The 19,606-nt window shown below is 36.1% G+C and overlaps 1 protein-coding gene across 3 annotated transcripts in view; it reads right to left on the bottom strand.

The window, feature by feature from the left end:
- The window catches only part of HERC2 (HECT and RLD domain containing E3 ubiquitin protein ligase 2), a 112,982-nt gene that overhangs the window by 24,079 nt on the left and 69,297 nt on the right, over window positions 1-19,606 (bottom strand). For 2 of the 3 annotated variants that reach the window (XM_086768949.1, XM_086768957.1), the window contains exons 54-75: window positions 18,803-18,908; window positions 18,494-18,585; window positions 17,748-17,923; window positions 17,129-17,240; window positions 16,430-16,511; window positions 16,185-16,328; window positions 15,504-15,594; window positions 13,899-14,076; window positions 13,358-13,439; window positions 13,104-13,275; window positions 11,005-11,149; window positions 10,185-10,410; window positions 9,116-9,287; window positions 8,377-8,563; window positions 7,442-7,582; window positions 6,890-7,081; window positions 4,398-4,551; window positions 3,598-3,705; window positions 2,313-2,444; window positions 1,314-1,472; window positions 1,105-1,223; window positions 585-710 (exon numbers count right to left, since the gene is read on the bottom strand). In XM_086768949.1, the coding sequence (XP_086625075.1) occupies window positions 585-710; window positions 1,105-1,223; window positions 1,314-1,472; window positions 2,313-2,444; window positions 3,598-3,705; window positions 4,398-4,551; window positions 6,890-7,081; window positions 7,442-7,582; window positions 8,377-8,563; window positions 9,116-9,287; window positions 10,185-10,410; window positions 11,005-11,149; window positions 13,104-13,275; window positions 13,358-13,439; window positions 13,899-14,076; window positions 15,504-15,594; window positions 16,185-16,328; window positions 16,430-16,511; window positions 17,129-17,240; window positions 17,748-17,923; window positions 18,494-18,585; window positions 18,803-18,908 (3,096 nt within the window). The remainder of the gene's footprint in view (window positions 1-584; window positions 711-1,104; window positions 1,224-1,313; window positions 1,473-2,312; window positions 2,445-3,597; window positions 3,706-4,397; window positions 4,552-6,889; window positions 7,082-7,441; window positions 7,583-8,376; window positions 8,564-9,115; window positions 9,288-10,184; window positions 10,411-11,004; window positions 11,150-13,103; window positions 13,276-13,357; window positions 13,440-13,898; window positions 14,077-15,503; window positions 15,595-16,184; window positions 16,329-16,429; window positions 16,512-17,128; window positions 17,241-17,747; window positions 17,924-18,493; window positions 18,586-18,802; window positions 18,909-19,606) is intronic. The other variant, XM_086768966.1, reaches the window with a different exon arrangement.

Here is a 19,606-nt window from a genome sequence, read left to right as displayed (position 1 = left end):
TTGATTTTCAATTTGATTCAATTTCAAATCAATGTTACTGATGAAGATTGTGAACAACAGATTAGTTCTTTCTGGTATAAACTTTCACATATTTTAAGCGTTTCTTTTCCTTAAGACAGGTATGTCCTCTTAGATTAGCTTCTACTATATGGGAGGCTTTTTCAGCCTTTCATTCTTGTTGCTCTTCCCTAGACTTACGCAGCTTGTTTGCTTTTACTTTGAAGTCCAGGGTCCAAAATTGAATAGCCTTCCTTTAACGGCACTCTTATTTGTTCCAACTAGATGTAAATAAAACCTTCGGAGTATTTAAATAAATAAATAAAAATATACAATACTCCTATTAGGACAAATCAGAAATTGCTACCAAAAAGTGTAGTCTACTGTAACTCCAAGATGTTTTTCTGACCTATGTACCTCTGCTAGGCACTCCTTAGTCTTTATCTGTGTATTTGATTCTCCTTTTAGAAACAGTATTCTGATTTTGTCAGAAAATGTTTCTGAGACAGGACCAGGTGAGCTTACCATGTCTTACAAAAAAATCCAGAACTATACTAATGAATTCCTTACTGATTGTACTCCATTACCTTAAAGAAAGGGCTGTGGAGCAATTGTTTGCCACCTCTCACAATGGGGTCTTCATAGTCAAACTGTCGCTGCAAAGCTTCTGGAAGACCTTTAACCAAAGCAGCTAAAGCACTCCCTGTGAAACTCTAGAGAAACCAGAGAACTAGAAAGTTAGTCTTACTGTACATACTACAAAAAAAAGTACATTATTTAGATGACCATCATAAAACATTAATAAGTTCCCAAAATCCAGTTAGCTATGTGAAGTATCATTTCCATCCATTTCCCAATACCAAAGTATTTATATCACTTTTTGGCAATTCCAAAACCACATCTATAGAGTATTGGAATTAGCTATTTTTTTTTCTAAAATTAAGTACCTCTACAGACTTGCAGACCTGTGCAAGAAGGCTATTCATTTGCACATTTCCTATTGTGCCATTAACAACAAAAATGCTGTACATCAGGGCTAGCATTTTAACCCTTCACACACATCTTAAGATGAAAAATGTGAAGAGGAGAGCATTACTGCCTTCTTACCAAAGCTCGTGTTTCTCCATCGTTATCCCCTAGAATCCGGTTGATGTTAATAGACTGGCCAAATTCTGTAGTGAGCAGTTTCCGTAGTCTCTGCAAGGCCCACATCCTGTGGCCAGCAGCTAAGGAAACATAAGCACACAAAGAATGTAATTACTTAAAACAATAATTTTAACTTCAAACAAATAGACTTAAATTAAGACTACACCTACCTAAGGCACTCAGTTGAGCACAAGCTGCAAGAGAAGCTGCCAAGCGAGGAACTATGCTCCTGTTGGAAGCAAAATTTAAGCGAAAATCCAACAAACACGTAACCAAATCCATTGAGGGGCATGAAAGAATGCAACGATCTGAGAGAAGGTCTTTAGGGCCTGCAAGAAACAAAGCAAAAACAACAACAAAAAAAAAAAAGGTAGAGAAGATTTGTCCTCAGACTGAAGTAAGAACAGAATATAGGCAGGACTTAGCTGACCAAACACAGCAGTCTAGAGTGCCAGTCTGCATCTATATTGGTCCATTTTACCTCCGTTTGAAGGGACTGGAAGAAACAGGCACTTTCATTAAATAATTCAACTAATTCCCTAATTTAAAAAAAAAAAAAAAAACATAAAATAAAAAGAAAGAATTTCAGATGAACTGTGCCTCAAAAGTATCTTCTCTTCCTTTCAATACTTACAGGGGGCTTATAAGAAAGATGGGGACAAACTTTTTTACCAGTGCCTGTTGCAATAGGACAAGGGGTAATGGTTTTAAACTAAAAGAGGGGAGATTTAGATTAGACATACGGAAGAAATTTTTTACAGTGAGGGTGGTGAAACACTGGAACAGGTTGCCCAGAGAGGTGGTAGGGCCCCATTCTTGGAGGCTCTGAGCAACCTGATCTAGTTCGAGATGTCCCTGCTCTTTGCATGAGGGTTGGACTAGATGGCCTTTAAAGGTCCCTTCAAACGCAAACTTTCTATGAATCATTGATGCAGAGGCAAACTACAGTGACTAAAAAATACTTTTATCTTTTCCCTACGTACAAGTGCACCTTTCAGGACTCTGTTGAAAATGTTTCCTAAGTATAAATGAAAATGTTTTCTTAGTATGAATGAAAAATAACTATTGAACTTTGGCATATAAATATCATGTAATAAATGCAACCGTAAAAACCAGACAAGTAAATCTACACTCTTGTCTTTCTGTAAATATTATATATGATACCTTACCTGCAGCTGGCATGATAGGATAAACAGTGAATCGCCATCCCCATCCATTCACAGAGCCATCACTGATGAACTTCCACTTTAGTTCATCCCCTGGAATTCGCAATTCACTAGACCAATCTGACCACTCACGACCTGTTACAATAGGTAATATAAACATATTCATCTATACTGTCTTAGTTAATGAAAGCCACTCATCAATAGCAACTGCCTTCCTTGGTTATATAGTGTAAACATCATATAAATGCATTCAGGAAAAAGAAAATCACCTATGTGAAGCACATAAACATAACTGTAACAATGTTACGCTAACAAAACTTAAGTCTTAAATAGCTCAATTAGCACTACTAAAAGATACCCTCAGTACTTTTAATACTGTTCAACAGACAATTATGAGATCCTACTGAAATCCCTTGTCCTATTTTCAAATTATCTTTTCATATTACAAAAACATATAACAACATATACATGAAATTAAGCTTTACAGCTTTATCCAACCAGGAAACCAATCAGAAACATCTCAATAATGAGAGCATGCACATCTGAAAGGATTTGTGGAAAAATGGGTCAACAGTAAAAGCCCATGTCATGACTGCTCAGAAATGTTAAGCATAGGCAGTAACTACCAAGACCCTTGTACATGATGTAACATATGAGTAGGTTCAATGTAAAAATCGATGAGATAAAAATACTTTTCTAAAACCTACTGCAAATTATTAGTGCTTAAAAACGAAATCAGAGACAACAGGATAAAAGATGTGAAGATTTCATGTAGTGTCACGTACATAGGTCAGAGTAGAAAACAGAAAGAGAGAGCCTAGATATTGTTTCGGGCATTTGACAGCAGAAGAGCATTTGTCTTGACTGTATGAAAGCTCAAACTTCTGTAAGTATTACTTGAAAAAGCAAAAAAGCTAACAAAACAAGTATCCTTTTCCAACTGCGTTCCAATTTATTAAAATATACTTTGACTAAAGAGAAATTCACAGGTGTTGGCAGGGGTGCTAAACATTGATTTTTTACACTCTAAGTGATCTTAGGAAGAGCATGACAACATGCTCTTCTGAGAGATTCTCTATACTCAAAGATGCAAGATCACTCTTACGTGTCTGTGTCTAGATCCTACATATTTTAAAGTTTAAAAACAGAATGCCAATTTACATAGTTTCTCCTCTTTTTTTACTGGTATATGCTTCACAATAAGTCAGTCAAAGAGAGTGGTACATTTCATTCGGCATTTAACAGTAAGTCACACAAGATGTTTTTGAGAAGCTCTAGTTCTCATAACCTGATCGGACGGAAACAATTCTGTTGACACCATCCATTATGGTGAGTGGATCATGACGCCGCTCTGTGGAACACTGGCGATCAAATTCTACCCTTAGTCCCTCAGCACCTAAACAGCAACAAAGAGGGCATATATTTCTACAGAGCAATCAATACCGTGAACAAATGCAGTATTTTAGAAATCCATATAAAATCAGACACAATTGTTTGGAAGCCATAGTGCTCATCAATAAAAATAACTTCTTTTGGTTTAATGACATTATTTGTCTGTAATTTCTTCTTTGAAAGGCTTACAACATAGCAAGCTCATGTGAGTAGGGGCTAGTAGACAGGAGACTATATTCACAATATTCCAAACTAAACTTACAACAGACAAAGAATGTCTATTTACAGTTAAGGCAAATAGCTCTTTGTTGCCTGTACCTTTTGATAAGTACTAGGTAACATACTGAAGCACTAAATTAAAAGATAGCATTGAAACAAAAAAGTATTTCCCTAATGTTCAAGACTAGAAGATAGGTGTTCAGCTGCTGACAAAGACTCAGTCCTTCTCAGCTTCATAACTGAACAGAAACAGCAATGACATACAGCTGAAGTCATAGTGAACCCAAAAAAGCGTATTTCACAGGATCAAGATGTTTGTGCAGTACGTAAATGTTTTAAGAAATACTTGACTATAGCGACAGGACACATAACGTGGCTTTAAAAGTTCAAAAAACAGGTTTGCAAGCTAAGAAAAATTTAGGCACACAGGCTTGAAATTAACTGAATTTTAGCAATGTAACCCTAAGAACTCTATACCTGGTATTTTAACTGTGCCACTAGAAGATGTATCATCAGTATATGGATGACTGCTTTCTACCACAACTGGTTGTGAAGAGAGGCGACCACTTTGTGAATCAGTTGCCACATCCTCTAGTTCAGTAACACACAGCTCCAACAACATATCAGCAACCTAAGGAAAGATAAATGCACACTTCAGGAAAAGTAAGTTTGATTAGTCCAAGAAATCTTAAGTCAATTACCATTCTTCCCAAATTTAAAATAAGTGACTCAATCACTTGTTCTCTGAATTCTTATTCATAAACCATCATATTCATTCAAAAATACTTTCTGGTGTTGTTGAAGCTAGAAAAACTGCTGAAGTAAAAGCCAAACAACGTAAGTTTCCAGGGAGCAAATTACAACACAAATAAATGTTTTCCCTTACACAAAAAAAAACAAACTGTAACATCTAAACTGTAAAGCACAGGCCAAGAGATTAACAAAAAGTGTAAATCTCCCACTGCGTTCAGCGTTGGTGTGGCCTCATCTTTAGTACTGTGTGCAGTTCAGGACCCCACAATTTAAGAAGGACGTGAACATCCTCAAATGCATCCAGAGGAGGGCAACAAAGCTGGTGAAAGGGCTGGAAGGCATGGCCTATGAGGAGTAGCTAAGGACTCTGGGTTTGTCTAGTTTGGAGAAAAGGAGGCTGAGGGGTGACCTCATTGCTCTCTACAGCTTCCTGAGGAGGGGAAGCAGAGAGGGAGGTGCTGATCTCTTCTCCCTGGGATCCAGTGACAGGACACGTGAGAATGGCTCAATGTTGCACCAGGGGACGTTTAGACTGCACATTAGGAAGCATTTCTTTACCGAGAGAGTGGTCAAACACTGGAACAGGCTTTCTAGAGAGGTGGCTGCTGCCCCAAAGCCTGTCAGTGTTTAAGAGGCATTTGGACAATGTCCTTAATATGTTTTAACTTTTGGTTGGCCCTGAAATGGTCAGGCAGTTGAACCAGATGATCACTTTAGGTCCCTTCCAACTGAAACAGTCTATTCTATTCTAAATATTTAACCAATATGCAATATTGCAAAACACCATTTACAGAGAAAATTCCAATAGTACTCATTTTTTAAGAGTAGTTTCAAATTAAAATTCTGACTGTTGCGGTAGGGGGGAAAAAAAAAAAAAAACCAAAAACCAAAAAAAACCCACAAACCAAACAAACCACCAGTAAAACAACCCCACACCACAAAAAACACCCACAGACAAACACACAAAGTTGTTTGGCTATTCACTGTTAATGCTAGAAGCAAAAAAAAACCCCAGAATTAATGTATAAGTGCATATATAGCATGCATCTAATTGTGGTAGGAGTGGGACAACTACATCTCAAATCCAGAACATGGGTATACATAGCTGATAATTACAAGAAATTCGAAAATTTGGGGGAAAAAGAAAAAAAAAAAATTAACAGTTTGAGAAATGCCACTCAATTGCCTCTATATGAATAGCTTCAGTTAGGCTCTACCACAATTCTACATAAATTGGACAGAGATATCACAAGATTTCATTTTTTAAAACTGGAGCTGTCTTGTTATTTATACCATTAATAAATAAATAAAAATTCTCTCAATTCAATGCACACTCCTTAGCAAAGTCATTATTCATCTTTTTGGTTAGTGAAGCCAGGTTTAACAAAGGAACACAAAAATCAGCTTTAGATAATAACTTCTGCTCTTTCAAACCAGTCCTTAAGCAGTGCAAAGCCATAAATTAACTACATCGTATGAGAATCTTAAAAATGCATTGTTACTCATTATAAAAAACATAGTTGAAGGGTAAAGCTACAAGAAACATTAGTGAACTTTCAGTTTATTACTGTAATTAGATATTCTATAAATAATTTACAATTTGTAACATTCTTTCATATAGCTGTTCGTATGCAATATTACAGCATTTACTAATTCTGCTTGCAGTTGTCCCAAAAAAAGCCACACCCATAAATACTTTGTAAGTAAGTAGAAAACATCAAGGCATCAAATGTAAATTTTAAAAATTAAGAAGAATTACTATAAGTTAACAATACATTAACAGCATTTTTAGCTAGCAATAATGACTGCATCAATTTGAGAAATAAACTCAGACGCAAAACAAAACCAACATGGAAGTTTCAAACTAACACTTCACAGATCCAGGAAACAGGGCTTGGTTTAGTTCAGCTTCATTCTAGTAACCACAGCCACTTGTCCAATACATAGACATAGTTCATCAAGCTTCTATTTTAATGTCTAATTGTAGCACGACAAATCGAGGAAATTGTCTATTACTGACATTTGTAGCACATGCATATAGTCATGTAATATTTCCACTACAGTTATTAAGGTTCACATGCATTTAAGTTCAACTCAAATTTTCATGTTTTTTAACTTTCTCACTCTGTTGAACTGCACTTCAAATACAAGAAAACATTCTCGTAAGCTACTAATAGAAAGGACATAGTTAAAATGCAACAGAAACAAAACCTGACCTGTGGGTAAGCTGTGCCCATACCAGACAGCACAGCTGAAAGAACATCTCTTCCCTTTTCACCTGCTCGGTTGGACACAGCAAGCTTTAGCAGGTCAACCATGACTCGTGTGTCATCTGGTACTAAGAGACTGGTAAACTCATCCAAGTACTGTGGTTCTGGGCCAGATACTTTACTTTGACTTTCTACGTCCTACAAAAGAAATTGCAGAAATACTAAGACAGTGAAGATGAATGAAGTATTTCACTGAATTTGAACAAGTTAACTTGACTGAAGAAGTTTAAAACTGGGGTCATAAGGCTCCAAAATTAACCTACTCAACTGAAAAAGCTCTCCTAAAACTAACCTCCTTTAACTCTGGAAAAAACACCACCAACCCCAAAAACCCAAAAAAAAAAAAAACCCCAAAAAACACAAAACATCTCTGTCTTTGTACACACTCAAAAAAAAATGTAATCATTTATAGTATAACTTTAAAGGCATAAAAAAAGAGCAGAACTACTTGATACACGGTAAGGATTTCAGTTCTAAGGAAGGTATTGGCAACATTACTTCTTTGGTTTTTGTCATGGTTTCTGCAATGATACTGGCAGCTCCAGGATCATCTGTGACTGGAATGAAAGGACGGGAAGAGGCAGCAGCAGCTGAGGGAGTTACAGCGGACGGTGTCACAGCATCTTCTGAAGAAACAACCTAGCCAAAACAAATAATAACTAACAAAAGCTGCAATAAGATACTGTAAAACCTTTAAGAGTCTAATTATTTATTAGAAGGGCTTACGTTCAAAGACAGTAGCAATTTAAAAACAGACTTAAATTCAAACCCCAAAGATTTGCTTGCTCCCTGTATTTTTAGCTTCTATTTTATGTTCCTAGCACGGCAAACCAGCCAACTCCCCCCTTAATGCCAGCTGCTACAAAAACATCATGCCTGCAGACAAGTCTACAATGTAGCCTAACAATACATGTCAAATTAATAGTTTGTTAAAGATCTCTTCAGTAGCAAGCCTCATATTTCTTCTGCTTCTGTTAACAGTCGGGAATCAACAGAGTAGAATTCAATTCAGGCCCTCCCATCTACATTAGTTGATATAAGTTTACAACTGCATTTCATTAAATAATTGTCAAATATTTCCTTGAGTCTTGACTTTAACAAAACAAAAACAAAAAAAAACAAACAAACAAAAAAAAATCACTCCTGTAAAATGAATTTAGTATCTGGTCAAATGGTTAATATTTTCATGTTAACTGTAAAATACTACTAGAAATCATCACAATTGCATTTAAATGACACAGTGCATTCTCAAAGTTCAAAACTGATTTCACACTAGAATTTTATTTTTTCCAAATATGACATATGCAGAGTACCCACTTCCGAAATTAGAGCATGAAAGAACTGTTTAATCTCTGCTATTATCAAACTAAACGGGACAGTATTTTTCAGCTTTACTGTTAAACACTGTTGGAAGAATTCATTTGACACTTTACCTCCCCTCTCCTGTCCTGCCATGGGTTTGGGCTCAACCTCTCTTCTAGATCTCCTACAAGCATGCATTCATCTCCACTCGCAGGGCTTGCTGTAGAAGCAGCATCTGATGAGGGGGCTGGTGATGAAGCGGGACATTCTATAGGTGCAATCATACTTGCAGGCATCAATGCTCCAACAACTGCGTCTCTGAAATAATTTAGGACAGATTAACATAAACCTGATTATACTCTCTCGTTGAACTTAGAAAAAAAATAATATTAGCTTGTCTTAATAAAATAAGGAAAAGTTTCCAAGCTCTGGAATTTAGACCACAGTTTATCTGCGTTGAGCCTGATGCTTAAATACTGTGTTTTAAGGCAACTATTATTATATGAGTTCCTCTTAATAAATTTTAGCACAAATACTCTGTTCTCTACCAACCAAGTTTTACTGTTCTTTCCGCTCTGCCCCCCACTGCTTCCTCCACATCATCTATCATTATTTACTTACACTCCTTTTATATCATTTACTTGAGCATTCCTAAATAAATAATTATTTAGCCAGGCACTGGGAGCTTCTGTGAAGAAAACGTAACAGTGTAAAGCTAACATCAACATCAAAAGACAATTTAAAAGAAGCTTAGGCCTACCCTGAGGAGCCCAAACTTGTGAGACAATTTATACCTGACTCAAGAAACTAATAGATGGTAAGCCACGTCATCTTTTGCTCTGCAAAAGACAAGAATGTTTGCATGCCTACCTGGCATACATGATTTGTAACGCCATCAGTATATGAGATAACGCCTGCTGTTTAGCAACATTCCCATCGAGCGACAGGAGAATTTTAGCGAGGGAAGGGCGATTTGGCTTAGAACTGTTTGCCCCACTAATTTTGTTACTGGCAGCAGAAGAATCTGCATCTGAAGGAACACCTGGAGTGAGGGGAAAAAAAAAGAGAACGTGAACATTTTTTAATGGTCTACTACACAACTGGAAGTGATTTATCTAATTTCTTGTTAAGTCTGAAAGATTACTGTAAAACCAACTCTACAGTAGATTCTTAAATTGTAGTGCCTACAGTTACAACATTAAAGTCAATACTGAGGCTTTGCAGCAAGGGCTTTCATAAAGTAGCATTCCACCTTGTTACTTACTCATGAAGATTAAGGTAATACAGGTATAAATATTTTGGTGATGAGCATCTAAAACAAGTTTTATTTACACAGAAATTTCTCAAAGAGCAAGAATATTTATTAGGTACTCTTAAAAATACTAATCAAATATTCTATATATGTAGTTCTTGCTCTTCTTAAAATACATTGCCTTGTTCATGAAAAAGCTTAATTAGCAAAACGTTTGGTGCTTTTATATTCAACAAACCACTGCTATTTTGCCTCCCTAAGTTTTAAGTCAACTACCTTAGAAACAAAAGGTAACATCAAGAATTAGAGCAAGAAGTAACATGTAAGACAATCAATATTACATCTACCATTATCTCCATAAAGCTCTAGCCCATATTAAAGACAAAGTCTTTGGGACACATGATAAAACATGTCGCATTTTAATTTCCTGAAGAACAACAAACTAATGCTACTTCTGAACAAATCCTTTACAATTTCCACTTTCAGGAAGAGGTTTTGTTAAGTTTTTTTTTTTTAAGAGGTGTGTATGTTTTCTGTTGTGGTTTGTGTTGTTTTTTTTTTTTTAAAGACAGTTCTTTTTGCACTCTTCTATCACCTATTAAACGACACACACAATTAATTTCCCATTGGCATTAAACCACAACCCCTCTCCCTCCTCCGTCCCAACAAAAGGCAATAAATACCAACCAAGATAAGAAGCACCTAAAGGGTCCCTCGCTGTCTGGAAAAGTACTGGTTCATGAACAGATGGTGTAGCTACATCCACTGTTGTCCATGCTACACTGTGGGAAGACCCACAAGCAACTCGAGTGATTTTCTGGCCTTCTAAGCCCTGGACAAGAGTAGGCTTTCTGTTGACTGTAGTAGTTCCATTGCCTTGCTGTCCATGATCATTGTCACCCCAAGCATAAACCTGCCAGTAAACATTTCCACATATTACTTTGCTTCACTGGTTGCCTCGTTTACTTTTTTTCTTAAAAATTCCTACAAACAAATCTTACTGATTGGTATTATTAATCTAGGACACTCCAGAGAACCTATTGTAGCTTTCTCCCCCATTAAATAATGCAGGCATTATCACATATTAAAAGAAGAAAGAAAAAAGAAAAAAAAATCAGTTGCATGGTAATTAATACTGGGAATCTGAATCAATACTATGATAATGATAACACTGGATTCACAGCGGAAAAATCTGTCCAGAATACTATGACTGGTTCTGCATTTCATGAGCGAGAAGCAGGAAACTGATCACGATATAATACATAAACCAGGGAAATATTTCAAAAGCTACTATGACAACAATATTTAAACTCCAATAAAAAAATGAAAGGTAATACATTTTAAATTACAATCACACTTTTATTTATTCAGGACTTTAGTAAGTAAATAAATATCATCACAAATTTTTATTTCATTCAATCAGCCCCAATGCTATTCCACTCTTCCTCCTCAACAGTTTAGTTCTGGATCAAGGAAAAAGGGGAAAGGAGGGTGATACACAACGTACCTGTCCAGTGTCAGTAACTGCTAGACAATGGAGTGCACCTACAGCCACGTGTACAATCTTTTTACCCCTCAGTCCTTCCACAACTTGTGGCTTTCGTACATGTACATCGGTGCCATGGCCTAACCTGAAGTAGTCACCCTTACCCCTGTAACAGACAGTAAACATAAAATTCAAGACAATCATATTGTTTACAGACTCCTCTGTCAATGCAGCTTCCCAAATCAAAATATTTAATACATCACTGGGATTAAACACAAGCACCAACTGGCAAATTCTTCAAATCTGAATTGCAAAGGCCTAAAAATGAGGATAACTGCAGTTCTGCGACTCCGTAAGTTTTCACCTCAGTATAGAACAGGCATCATGATGACTATTTTTTTTGTACATAGTGCAACTGATTACACTGAATTTCCTCTGTCGTAGAAACACTGCAATTATAAACACTTACAAAATTGATGTGTTTTGATAGACTTGGACAGATTTACACTACTGAGGATAAAACTAACAATAAAAGACCTTTTAATAAATCTACTCACATGAAAAAAAAATATGAGAACTAATATGTTTTCAGAATTGAGTTTTTTCACACTGTTACAAGCCTCAATATAGGTTCTCAAGCCTCCATAATTTAAATTATTCTAAAATTGTTATACGCAAACTACACTGAAAATATACCATACACCAAAGTAACACCTTAAAATGCCTCTAAGAATATCAGTAAAGAAGAAGAAAAAAAAGAGATTTCTTCCACTGTGTTTTTAGCAACCATTCACTCAGTTCTGCTGCTCACCACTACCACCACCACATTTTCTCAAGAAAGGGTATGTTATGCTGGAGGTGAATGTGATACATCATACTATTGCCTATCTAAAGTTGTAACACAGAAGTTCTGATTTTTCCTTCCAATCAGTACAAACTCAAGAAGATAGCAAAAAAAGTTTAGAAGCAACTCAGCCATCAGCAGAAACATACAGCTGAAACAAACCCCAAAAATCTCCCTGTAATATCTTGAAATAGCTGCAGATTTTATGGGTAGATGTTAAGATAAACTGGGGGAAGGAAGGAATGAACAAGAATTTTGCAAAGAGTTCTTAAAGACTTCCAAATTCCCTTTCCTCTTACTCCTTTCATCACTACAAAAGAAAAGAATTTAAAAGAGGAGGGAGGGAAGCAAGAAATTCAGTTTCCAGCGGCCACTCTGAGAAACAACATCTCTACTAAAATCACTTCTCCCTTTCAAGAATAGAAGTAACTTATAAAAACTGAAGTTTTTTGAATTTGTCTTCATATTATTCATCAATTGCTGACAAATAATACAACAAAAATGACCATTAAGTTTTCCTAGCTTTGATGTACATCAAACAGCTCATAGTCTTCCTACACAAGTCTGGGGTAAGACCTTGATCTGGTTAAAGCTCTGAAATTGATCTGCCATACAGTAAGCTCTCAAATTTTTATAGAAATGTTTATAAATTCAAAAAGCCAGGTTTGTGTTCAAAACAAAGTAGAAGCAAGTAGATAAACAGAAGAAAAATAAAAAGGGGTTCTGAATAACCCTCAGCGATCATGTCATACCAGTTCTTGCTTCAAGGCACCATTACTGACAACTCAGTGGCCTTCTGAGCAGCAATGCGCTCTGTAGAGACCCTGTGTTTCCAAGGAAGTTCTTCCCATATCCTCAGAACTTTAGCTTACTTCCTTATTCTACTACATCCTTACTCTCTCGAGCTCTGCTTTAGCTGTAGGCTACATACTCCAAACTACAATTTTCAGGTTCTTTTTTTCCTACTCCACTCCAAAGTCTTGAATTAACATTCCTTTGTGTGCTCCATTGCTCTCAAGACAAGGAATGATCTTCCCATTCCTCCACTAATTCATTAAGACCCAGCCATTCTAACAGAGTAGAACACACAACTGAACATGCTACAAGACACAGTCTTACAGTAATTGAACAGATCACAGCTTGTCTGGGAGAGCTGCCAATTTAGAAGACAAAGCACACAGATAAGGCACAGATGCAGTTAAGACAGTCAAACAGCAAAAATGCAACACATACTTAGCAATTGCTTTGTTAATACTTTCTGGCAAAGGTAACATACCATGTCCATACCACTCCTGACTTGGTCAGTGCCAATGAGAACTGTGCACCACACTCAATCTGACAAACGCCTTGGCCATTCAGTCTTTCAATGTTCTGAGGGATGTTGCATCCTTCACTTCCTCCTCGGCCCAGTTTTCCAAAATCACCATCACCCCAGGAAAACACCAAACCTAACAAACACCAAATTGAAAGTCAAACAAAGATCACAATATTCCTATGTGCTAGAAAGCTTCTGGAACAATATATTCCTACCTTCATCTGTCAAAGCAAGAGTCTGAGCATCTCTGCTTCCACAAGCAACCTGAATGACTCTGTGGCCAAGGAGCACTTTAACCTACAAAACAGAAAAAGTAAGCAAGATGTTTCAAAGAAATTATGTTTTAAAACCTTACAGACATTTTCAAGCTCTTATGACTGATGTTGTTTACTGTGTCCATCCTGAGCATGCTATTTGGCAAAGGATTATCAAGCCTTGCGCACTCAGGATCCAACATCGCTCAATGACAGTAGTAGCTTCCAGCTATGTATCAAAGTAGATGCAGAACGTAAGTGTTCAAAACAGCACTAGCCATTCTGCATCACTTTCCAAGAAAAAGACAGACTTTATCTTTTTGGCCTTTCTGAAACAGCTTGCCTGTTATTAGAGGTATGTGTACCAAAACCTAATTTAGATCACTCCAAAATGTCGTCTTCATATTGCTTTCATGGGTTTTGGCTTTACTTGAGCTTTATTTTATAATTTATTAAGTAAACATATTTGCATTTCATCAGAGGCAAGAATCATTTATTTTACCATCTTAGGCTTCAGCTGTGTGGTATTATCTCCATGTCCTAGCCTTCCATATTCTCCAAGACCCCATGTGTACAGTTCACCACTAGAGGTAATGGCAGCACTGTGGGAACTGCCACAAGCAATATCACGGATGCGTTTGGTTTTCAAAGCTTCTATCAATCTGGGTTTATCACAGTTCCTAGAGAAAATGAGTAAAGAATTCATTGCATTAATCATGAAAGAGCTGCACAATATACTTAAACCTTCATAATCCAAAAAATTCTGTGTAATAATCAACAGTAACCTAAAGATAAAATAAGATGCAACATCATGACTCAAAATACGGACTCTTCAGTAGCACCATAAATCTAAAGTTTACACTATTTTAACATACTTAAAAGTTAATTCAAAGAAATATTTTATGTATACACTGCAAAACTTAGGTGATAAAGCCAAAATACCGAAGTGATGGATCAATTAAAAAATGTATAATACAAAGGGAAAACTGATATCCTGTCATTTCCCAAAGCTGACTGATTTGTTAGAAGTAATGATTTCTCCACCCTGCGGACACAGAGCCAGACAGTAAGATTAAGAGATTACACCCTGATCCCAACTTTGCTCTTTATAAGAGAGAAATTAGAACTGGAATTTACTGTTAGGTTTCTGTGAGAGAACCAAAAATGTTTAATATTCATATGGTTACAATATTCTCCAAATTTAGGGAAGATTTTCAACTCAAGGTTTTCTAATATTGACTGTGTATCAGAGCCACTATTAAGGTTTTACAAAATTATGCATGGCCTCTGGAAAATTTGGTCCCATAAAATGCCCAAGCATTCTAAGCCTCCCTTTTAATAAAACTACAGCAAATATGAGGCAGTTGAACAATAAATAATACTGCTCTAATCTGGACTTCCCTTTTCATTGATCTGACACACAAACCCCATGAACATTTATTTGTTGCCATACATTAGACATCTGAGTTGGACACTATAATTTTTTATGCATTCTGGGTAGCTCTTCAAAAAATAACAGAATGACAAAGTACGATTTCCCCATGGGCTATGTTTATCTTTTTTTCCTTTCAAAACACTGTTCTCTGGTGCATACAAAGAAAAATCCTGAGACAATTCAAGTTTTCCTTAATGTTGTCCTCTGGAGGATTAAACTTATTTATTAAAAAAAAAGGGTTAAAAAAAAAAATAGTCTGTCAGGCTTACATTACAAACTGTTACAGCTCAGGAACATAAAATTGCTATTTTACACCACTGGGAACCTCTGTGAACCTTACCTTATAAAAGTAACCAAAACCTCTATATCCAAAAGCGTGCCACTTCACCAGTGACATTCAAAAGTACTATTTAATACTTTATCCACTAAGTATATTTCCAAGTATTACATTAATTGAATGCTGGCTTTTTAAATGACTGAAGACTGCTACAAATTTATATGACACACATTGCTGGAAAAAAATATAAATCTTTACACAACACAGTTTTTAATTCCCATTCTATTAAAAATCTTGTCAAAAAAAAGTAATTGTCAATAGTGGTGGTCCGTTGTGTTATGACATGCAGCAGCAATGTTCTCTTACTGAAACACAGACAAATTTGGTATCCTTACATTCGACTGAAGTGACCAAGTTTTCCATCATCGCCTTCACCCCATGAAAATACCTTTCCATCAACAGTTAATGCCATAGCATGCCGGCCACCTAAAAGTGTAAACATAAATTTAAGTTTTCAAGCTTTCAAGCAGGCAGTAGGTCTAGCAAAAACCTCAGAAGTCTGACACTGCTCTAGTTCTGCAATGTAATTGTACAAGCCTTTCAACCCAATACACATTACTTATTTTCTTTGGAGTTTTTATGTAATTTAATTTAAAACAAAACTTCCACAAGAGTAGGTTTTCTGGCACACTAAAAAAAAGGAAACAATCACTCCATTTTCTATTTTCAATGCTGCAAGAAATAAGGAAAAACCAAACCCACCATTTAGTAATACTCAAAAATGGAAACACTTTCTTTGGATCAGACTGAAAAACTATTCAGATGTTACCAAATTTAACTTCCAGCAAGTAAGAAACTGTGCATCCTCTAAATCAATACATTTTAATAACAGAACCATTAGATTTTATCTGACATTTTACACAACAGACAGAATTTAATAACCTGTATTTATTTTTTTTTAATTTAAAAACTATCAGATATACTGGGGCATCATAGCACCCAAGAAAATTGCAAAGCAACTACTTTCAGACTTAATATGTTATGTTTATGTATGTAAGAATAGCAATGGCCAGTACCTGAATGAACAGCCACCTTCTTTACCACATAGTTACTGAGAGCTGTAATCTGGCGAGGAATAGGCACGGTTCCACTAGATATTCCTAAACCCAGTCTTCCATTTGTGGCTTCTCCACAAGCATATACTTTACCCTCTACAGTCACTAAAATGAAGAAAAAAAAAGTTTGAAATCCCGTTAATGTTTCACAACTAGAAATCTGTTTCTGCCCTTCAATAATTATATTTATTTTAAACTTGTATTACCTGCAAAAAGGCTTTTGGATCCTCCTGCTACTTGTACAACATTCAAGGCAGACAGGGTTTCAGAAAAGGAAGGGACCTTTATCTAGAGCAAATAGGAAATAAAGATGATTACAATACACTTTAAAGTTTTACATTTTAGAAAGAGCTGCTGTTCTTAAGTGATGAACCAGTTAATCTAACAGGTACTTTTCTTTTTTTCCCCTCAGGTTTTGTATTTATCGTGGTTTCAGTATTAAATACTTTTTCTTGGTTTGTGTCTTTTGCCTGGTGTATATTAACTGGGATGTGTGAAGTGTTTGAATAATACGGGGAGTTTCATATATTAAAAAAAAAAAATTATATAAACATATAAAAAGGATTTTCCCATGCAAACTCAACGATAGCAGAATATGTACAGAGTGATAAAAATTTTTAGAACATTTAGTCCACTGCCATCTATAACAAATGAGTAAATGAGTGCTAAAAATCAAACTGGATTTCAGAGTAACAACCAAAATGCAAATTTTCTCCCGTTTTCCAGCCAGCAGACACCTACATGTCTTAACAGCAAAAAGTCATTAAAACCTACTCCTTGCAGCTTTTGGTAATAAACTCAAAAATTCTGATTAAATTTGAATTAATTTTTAATTGTGCGAGACTTGGACATTTTATTTTTAGCTGTGTCTGTTTTGCACTAAAGTACCAAAACAAGAAACATACCTTGGAGCCTTTTAGCCCTCCCAATTGATCTTTGTCATTCAGTCCCCAAACAAAAACTTTGGTTCTTATTGTAGCTGCCAATTCAAGCCCAGCTGCCTTCTTTCTAACAAGACTGAACATTTTGAGAAGAAAGGAAAAAAAAAAAAAAGTCAGTTTAGCAACATGCATGGTATAGCACAGGCACCCTTTTACTGTCCTTACTGATTTTACCATTTGGAACAGTTTCAGTACTCAAACTACACCATTACAGTTATGTGGCGGCTATAACAAACAAAACAAAAGAAAACAAAAACAGCAAAACGTTTTGCTGAGCAGTGATAAATATACACCTTCCACATACTAAATACAAACACACCAAATTTTTAGCTAGGTTTTCTACTCCAAGTAGACTGCAGAATCAGAAGAGTTGTACAAAATGCTACCATCTTACCTCTGTGATAATTTTAAATAAGTTACTTATCAGCAAATGACCTACTTACAATTCTGACAAACTAAGATACTGTCTTCTCTTTACTACCATTCAACCTAATTAAATTGCTCTTCTTACAATAATCTCCTGATTGGAATATATAAACACTAATGTTAGTTATCACTTCCCCCCCGCCCTGCAGTTACCTACCTCCCGGTGTTAGCTTTATCATCATCCTCTTCCTCATTATCAGAGGCAAGGAAAGGGACTGCAGCCAAATCTTCATCTTCTGCACGTATACGTCCCAGTATGCTAAGGCCATGTATTTTGCAATCAATCCCAGAGCTTCTGCACTGCTTGATTGCAATCTCAATGTACCTGTGGTACTAAGAAGAAAAAAACTAAATTGCCATCTTTTAGGTCCTATACAACTTCCTAAAACACAGGAAAGAATAGGACTTTTGATTGACTTTGTCACCTTAACAAAATGAATCTGTAACATTAAATATTTGGCTTTTCAGCCCTACATAATTCATATGTTAAGATAAACATATGGCCTCATTAATTTGAGAATGATTTCACTTCCAATCTTCTAAAAATTCATTATGCATTCCTCCTTGCTGTTACTGAAAAGGATCAGAACTACCATCCAAAATAAGGTTTATCACTCACTAAAATGATCCCCAAATTTAACTTTAGTGGGACATACGAATACTGATTTATATCAAAAAGAACTACAGTATCTTTATTACTAAGGCTATTATAGAGTTACACTATGATTATGGTAAAACTTACCAGGATAATTAACTTTACTAAACTGCCAGAAACAGTGCTAATTTAGAGGAAAATTAAAATACCATGCTATAATAATAATCACAGCAGTGCTTTTAATCTATCTCCTCCAGCAAAACATTTTTCTGTTGTACACGAGTAATTCTCACACAAAATTCACTTACTTCCGTACAGTCACTGAGAAGAGGCACTGTGGTGTCTGTAGGATTTATATTGATTGTCTTTAGCTCTATAAGGTTATTTAAGGAATTCCCCCCTAGAAGACAAAATATGGAAGGAAAACATTTTAAGATACGGTGTTTGTTTCATAAGCAGGGACTATGCATGTTAAATTCATTACTATGTTAACTGAAACCAGATAAATACCTACTGTTGAATGTAGACCAAAGAAAAAAAAAACAAACCACAAACAAAAAAACCCTTCAAACAACCAGAAAACATTTTTCAGACTTCTCAGAGAACATATAACGTACCTGAAACTACAACTAAAGAGGGCATGTAACTGCTGTCTGCAGGGTCCACTATCATCTTTAGTCTGTGAACAAGAACATCTGGAAAAATCTCCAAGCGAATCCAGTGCTAGAGGAAACACAGAGAATTTCATTTTCAGATAGCACTGTTAGGATCGTCACACGGCTAACAAGAATAAATGGATACTGCTTTTGAAGAAAGCATGAAAAACATTTGTGAATGGTACACAACAGCTGCAATGCATGGGAACTGGCCAAAGGAAAATGATCTTGTGAACTTCTCACCTGTCTAACTCCCAAATACAAGAGAAACAGTTGCAACATTTTTTTTTTTTTAACACTATTGAGAAAACTCAGAAAGCACAATACCACTGGAGGTCCAGAAATGCGACAAAGTAAATCTTTGGTTACAGTCTGCAGACAACCTGAAGGAAGGGTACTTGAGGTTATTCCCAGCATGTCCATCAAGAGAGTATCAAAACACACTGGAAAGAAGCCTAGTCACAAAACCTGGTGTCTAGGCTAGCTGCAGAGCAGTGCTGCGGGCCAATAATACTGGTAAACTAAGGAACAATGCTTACACGTTTTTATAAATGATCTGGACGCAGGGTTGAAGGTATATTAAACAAGTTTGCCAATGATACTACACTAGGAGGAGCTGCAGACTCCCTCAAGAGTAGACAGGCCTTACAGAGAGATCTGGATAGACCAGAGAGCTGGGCAATCACCAATTGTATGAAATTCAAGACCAAGTGCTGGATTCTCCACTTGGGACGGCATAATCCTGCTTACACATACAACATACAA

This window comes from Chlamydotis macqueenii, chromosome 1 (assembly GCF_036417535.1).
Source record: "Chlamydotis macqueenii isolate bChlMac1 chromosome 1, bChlMac1.mat, whole genome shotgun sequence".
Classification (NCBI taxonomy): domain Eukaryota; kingdom Metazoa; phylum Chordata; class Aves; order Otidiformes; family Otididae; genus Chlamydotis; species Chlamydotis macqueenii.
The sequence above is the reverse complement of the archived record's forward strand: the minus strand, read 5'-3'. Positions and strand labels throughout refer to the sequence as shown.